We start from the raw sequence: 6,000 nt of genomic DNA on the forward strand, positions 1-6,000 counted from the left end.
CCCAGGTGCTCTGCTGAGGACACAGAGATGAGCGCTCAGAAGCGTCCACCCATATCTGGGAGTTCTGTCTCATTTGCGAGCAGACAGGATGGCTGTGGTGGGAAGTGTGCATGTCACCGCTGCTAAGCAAGGGAAATGAGGGTGGGGAGGGGGCTTCCTGGAGCAGCAGCAGGGCCCTGTGCAGGGCAGCCTTCTTTCGTGTGTTGGAAAATGTGACTCAGAACTCTGGGAACTGGGACTGGAAAGTTCCCAGAGAGGCATGTCTGGGGAGGCTGCAGAGTGTGTCACCCCACTTTATGTTCTGGTAATGCTAGCTCTGAAGATATGCAGTGTTCTAAAGTAAGATACAAAAGATATGAGGGTGGCCTCAAGGGCAGCAGCAAATAAGAAGAGACAGGAGATTAAGTAGTAAAACTCGAGGGACCTGGAACATCGGACTGTTCTTGTAAGGACATTCTTTCTCTAGGGCAGTCCAGAGTGGGTGGGACAGGAGTGAATGGAGCTGAGTGATCAATTCTCACCGTAGCTCTGCTGCTCATTTGCTGTGTTACCTCTAGCAGGTTACCCATTTCTTGTCTTTTTCCCCATCTGGAAAATTATGGTGTTGGGAGAGCGGTGTTGGGCCATGTGGGCTCACAAGCACCCAACCTTGGGGTGTGAGGTGTTTTAGGTAGGTGCATGGTGCCAAAGCCAAGCTTGCACTCAGCCAGGGTCTAGGTGAAATACTGGAAGAGGAAGGTGGTTTGTATGTCCTGGGAGAGCTCAGCCGGCCGCCCTGTAGCCTAGGTTGGGGGCAGGGGTATGCCCAGGCAGTGACCATTTGCACATCTGTGCTTCAGGTCAGGCTGGAAGTGTCCCAGATGATGATCCAACACCAGGGGTGCAGTTGAAATCTCTTCATAGCACCCTCACACATTGGTTGTCCTGCCCTGCTCCCCACTCCTCCCCACTAGGAGAAGCCACATTCTCTCCTGGAATGGCCTTTGTCGACTTTGGACAGCACTGACATACAGGCTGGATGTCACCTTTATTCTTTGGTCTAAGCTTCCTTAAATCCATTGTATGTCAACTGTATTGCTTCATCTTCAGAGACCCTCCCCCAAACACATCGCCACTTTCTGACATTTTCTTTGGTCAGGGCTCTGGTTGCAGGGAACAGAAACCAGAGCTGCTTTAAGCACAAAAGGAAGGGGGTTTATTGGGAGTGTCATGGGCACAGCCAGGCAGAGGAAGGAAGGGCTGGTCCTTGCCTGGAGAGCAGGAGAGGACACAAGACTCTCCTTCCTCCTGTGGCTCTGTGCCTATCCAGGTCTCTGCATCCTCTCCTCTGCTTGGAAATGCACATGGCCAGCCCAGTGTGGCTGTCCCGCAGCTCCGGAGATCAGCTTGAGTCTTTTAAGAGATTCAGGCTTAATACTTGGCTCCAAGCCTGGATTAGAATTCCAACCTGGCCAAGGGGCAAGGTCACTTATGAACATGGCTGCCTTAGCCTTACCTTGTGGATGGAGTGTTCCCAGGGGAGGGGAAGAGGGGCGATCAAGGCCTCGGGGACTAAATAGATCCTTCGAGAGGTGGACTCGAAGCTACAGGCAGTCTGAGCAGCACATGATGAGCAGGGCTCCTACACGCAACCAGTGGCAGGCTTCCACACTCATCCCAGGGGTTGGCTCCTCCAGCCTCTTGGCAGGTACTGTTCTTACTGTTTCACACGCAAACAGTGGAAGCTTAGCATAGTACAGGCCCTTGCCTGATAAGTGGCACTCACCCAGGTCTGCTGGGTCCCAAATCCATGTTTTCACCTCTGTGTCACTTTTGCCCACACTGTCTTTGGTGGCTCCACCCATCTTAAAAGCTCAAAACTCAGGTGTTGTATTTATCAAGGGAAGGGGGGAGATAGATGAGGCCAAGAGGTGGGGGTGGGGGGTGGGAACTGTAGACAGGCAGGCACAGAAAAGGGGTCCAAGGAAAAGCACGAAATTTCTAAATCCTTTCGTTCCTGGGTAGACCCTGCTGATCTGTGTGCGGCTCGGGAGTCACTACTTTGTGCATATTCCCCCACCTGTCATTTTTACTCATTTCCCATCATGGGTAGGCTGGGTGGACAAGCCTGATTCCCCTGTTTGTTTTTTAGATTTTATTTATTCATTTTAGAGGGAGAGAGGGAGAGGGAAGGAGAGAGAAGGGGGGAGAAGCAGGAAGCATCAACTCCCATATGTGCCTTGACCAGGCAAGCCCAGGGTTTTGAACAGGTGACCTCAGCGTTCCAGGTCGACATTTTATCCACTGCGCCACTGCAGGTCAGGCCCCCAGTTCCCCTCTGTTGATGCTGCGTTCATCATTGGGCCCTTTGGGGTGACCCTTCAACCAGTTAGTTCACTTATTGTCTTGGAACTTGGGGCACATTCTCAACTGTCTTGTCTTTCGGGCTGGCAGGAGATACCTTTCCTGGCTGGAACCTGAGGAAGCTCAGTTTGGTTCAGATATATTCTGCCCAGGTTCTGCCCCATGGTCTGGGGATCCAGAAACTCACTCCAAAGTGGGTGTGGTCTAGAGGAGGAGGCAGGTGCTAGTATCTGAGGGGTACACCTGGAAGGGCTGCTTTACTTGCTGAATTGGGGGGTAGGTAGGGGGTCATAAAACGCTCATAGAGATGGCATTCAAACGGTCCTAAAGGACAAGTAGAATTTTCCAGGCAGACAGTGTGGTGGTTGTGGGAAAGGAGAGCGTCAGCAGAGCGGATTGGGTGCGGGATGGGACACATGTGATTCGTATACTCAGATGTACCTGCATCTCCATTATTCGTGTGGTCATAATAAAACCCAACTGGAGCTGCTTGGCCTAAGCAGAAACAGTGTATGAAGGGCAGTCAGAGAACCCCTGGGGTGCAGTGGCACATGCAGAGAAGGCAGGACCTGCACACCAGCTGCAGGCGCAGTGGCTGTTCCTCACACACCGCTGGTGGCTTCCTCCAGATTCGCTGCTGACCTTGAGCACCGACTGCAGTTTGGAAGTAGGAGGCTGCAGATGGGCTGGGCTCTGATTTGCTTTCAGTCAGCAGGGGCCCCAGGACAGACTCACAGAAGAGTGGTGGAGGGTGCTAGAGAGGGCCCCGCATGCAGGAGCTGGGGTCCAACAGACGGGATCCGGGTGCCCAGGTGGTGGGTGGCACTTGGCTCTCCAGGCAGGACGAGTGACTGGCTGTGGTGTGGGAGGGGTGTGCCCTTTCTCAGCTGTGGGGACCAGGGCCACCTGCTAGGGAAGCAGAACTGCCCGTCTTCCCAAGCCCGAGCTGATGTCAGACCCCTTCTCTTCCCAGAACCGGCCTTCAGTGATCACCTGTGCCTCTGCCAGTGCCCGCAACTGCAACCTCTCCCACTGCCCCATCGCACACAGTGGCTGCGTGGCCGGGCCAACCAGCTACCGGAGGGCCCCGAGCTGTGAGTGTCCCTGTGGGGCGGCGGGCTCGGGCTTCCCCAGTCAACATCACTTCCAGTGGGGTTGGCTTCCTTCCATCTCATGCTATAGATGGGAACCTCTAGCTCCTGGAGCTTATTTCTAATTGAGATGGAAAAAGTAGGATTTTTGAAGCACTTACACTCCTAGCTTTGAGCCTGGCTTGGGTGGGAAGGGGGTAAGACACACATTGCCCTGACTTTCAGGATCTCTCTTTCCAGTTGGGATAAAAATAGGTTCTACCATCAGGTAAAGCCCCATTCTCTCTCTGAACTTGTAGTTAGCCCAGGGCGGCAGCCATGTCAGCAGTTACAGGTTCAGAGACATGTGCCCACGTACCCAGCTAAGCTGGTGGAGATGGGCCCTCTGTCTCCAGATCCAGCTCTGACCTCTGTCCTGCCCCCCACAGCCGCCACCACCTGTGACCCCGTGGTGGAGGAGCATTTCCGCAGGAGCTTGGGCAAGAACTACAAGGAGCCTGAGCCGGCACCGAACTCCGTGTCCATCACAGGCTCTGTGGACGACCACTTTGCCAAAGCTCTGGGAGACACGTGGCTTCAGATCAAAGCGGCCAAGGACGGCGCGTCCAGCAGCCCGGAGTCGGCCTCACGCAGGGGCCAGCCCGCCAGCCCCTCTGCCCACATGGTCAGCCACAGTCACTCACCCTCCGTGGTCTCCTGAAGGGAGTGCCGCCCTCGAGCACGACGTCGATCTGCATGGTTTGCCTGAGCTTTGAACAGTCAGTGCTTAAAAAACAGAAAAAAAAAATCTTGGGAGTGGGGTGGGGGGAAGGGAAGGGATGGTTTATTCGCAAAACCATGTCATTGGGTTTTTGTTTTGTTTTTGTGCTTGCTTGGTATTCGTATGCCAGGGCCCTCAAACGTGATAGCAGGAATGGCATGTGGAACATCTGTCTCATGTAGCATCCTAACTTCCTGCCTCAGTTACCAAAGAAACCTCTGATGCAGGTCTGCTGCCCTGACAGGGCTGGGACTCCATGGCGTGCACTTTCTCAGTCACAAGCCATGACATTGGTGACCCAAACACTTTGTGCTTTTCCATTTGCTTCTCGAGACCAGGGTGTGTGCAGCTTAGCTTCCGTGGCTTGTTCAGTCCAGCCCGCATGTGTGTGCTTGTGTGTGTGCATCTACTTGAAGAGAACAGAGGACTGTTGTGTCTGATTTGCACTATTGGAGGAGGACTAGAGTTGCCTGCTTGACAACTTTATGTGAGATGCTAGTACTCTGAGGGCAAACTGCTGAAAAACAAAGGGTTTAAGGATGACGTTTCTGATCATTTGTGTGTTTTTGTTGTTTTTTAAATTTAGACAGAACAGCTTTGGAAGGGGAAGTCTCATACCGGTTATAGGTCTTTCTCTCTAGATTTCAGGTGCTTGCAACTGGACTGCAGACTCCACCAATCACGGGCATTTTACTTTTTCTAAACACTGCAGTTTGTTAGATTAGAGCTGAGGTTGGAGGTTCATAGTGCTTTAAACGTGATGCATGTTTAAGGGAGAAAAATAGCTGGTTTCTATTAATTGTATAGACAGTAAACACAAAACTTAATACTTACTAGCTTCTGTTCAGAATTAGTTTATTTTTGTCAGTTACAGTCCTAGATATACTTACTGCTGGTACAGTTGTACTCTAAGATTTGTATTTGATATTCATGTTACTCCCAACTAAGTGGGGCCAGGCGGCCCTGGAGACGAGCAGCTGAGTCAGTCAGCATGGTGTAGGACGTTGGGGTTTTTGCTGCAGGCTGACAGCATTGTTTATTTTTTGCATCCCTGTCTGCTTATGACTAGCTCCCAGGGGAGTTGGATTTGTGTCTTCCTACTTCCCTCCATGCAGAAACTGCTCTCTTTAACTCTCTTGGCTAAACAGCAGATTACTGACAATCTGTGATATGCTATTTTGTATGCTTCCTCGTACGCTGGGGCCAAGGCAGTATACATTCCTCTGACTTTATACAGTTATTACTGCATTTATTATTGTTTGCTATAGTAATAGCTACTAACTAGAAATTAGTGAAGAAAGCATGACAGACACAGCTGTGGATGTTCAACAGCTGCTCCTCCTCTTGGTAAATGCACGGGTCTGTCCCCCTGCCCCTCCACCAGGCTACATTCCAGCCTCGCTCGCCAGAGGTCCTCGGAGGTCACCTGGCCAGGTGACAACTGGTGCGACCACCGCACCTGCAAGGCATTGTGGACTCACAAGAGCCCTTGAGGCTGGTTTATGGTCTGAGAAAAATATAGATTGGCTGGTTCATTTTGAAAATTGTCACCAGGTGAAAAGGTTGGAGGATTGGCTCTGGCTGTGGCCACAGGGTGGCTGCAGGTCTTTGAAAAGGCAGAAGAAAAGCCCTCTCCTCTAGCCCCGCACACATTTCACTCCCACTCAACTGGGCTTCCAGGCTTTCGCATTTGGGCCCCTGTGTTTCTGTAGGAGAAATTGTTGAGAACACTTTTTTTATATAGGTAACTTTAAGACCATCATTACGCTGTGCGTAAAGAATGTACAGAGAAATTTGTAGGTATTT

The 6,000-nt window shown here is 51.7% G+C and overlaps 1 protein-coding gene across 5 annotated transcripts in view; it reads left to right on the forward strand.

Annotated features, from left to right (window-relative positions):
• The window catches only part of VGLL4 (vestigial like family member 4), a 173,790-nt gene extending 168,093 nt beyond the window's left edge, over window positions 1–5,697 (forward strand). For all 5 annotated transcript variants that reach the window (XM_066351854.1, XM_066351853.1, XM_066351851.1 and 2 more), the window contains 2 exons: window positions 3,317–3,437; window positions 3,863–5,697. In XM_066351854.1, coding sequence (XP_066207951.1) covers window positions 3,317–3,437; window positions 3,863–4,134 — 393 coding nt within the window. In that variant the 3' untranslated portion in view covers window positions 4,135–5,697. The remainder of the gene's footprint in view (window positions 1–3,316; window positions 3,438–3,862) is intronic.
• The last annotated feature ends 303 nt before the right edge of the window (window positions 5,698–6,000 follow it).

This window comes from Saccopteryx leptura, chromosome 10, assembly GCF_036850995.1.
Source record: "Saccopteryx leptura isolate mSacLep1 chromosome 10, mSacLep1_pri_phased_curated, whole genome shotgun sequence".
NCBI lineage: Eukaryota > Metazoa > Chordata > Mammalia > Chiroptera > Emballonuridae > Saccopteryx > Saccopteryx leptura.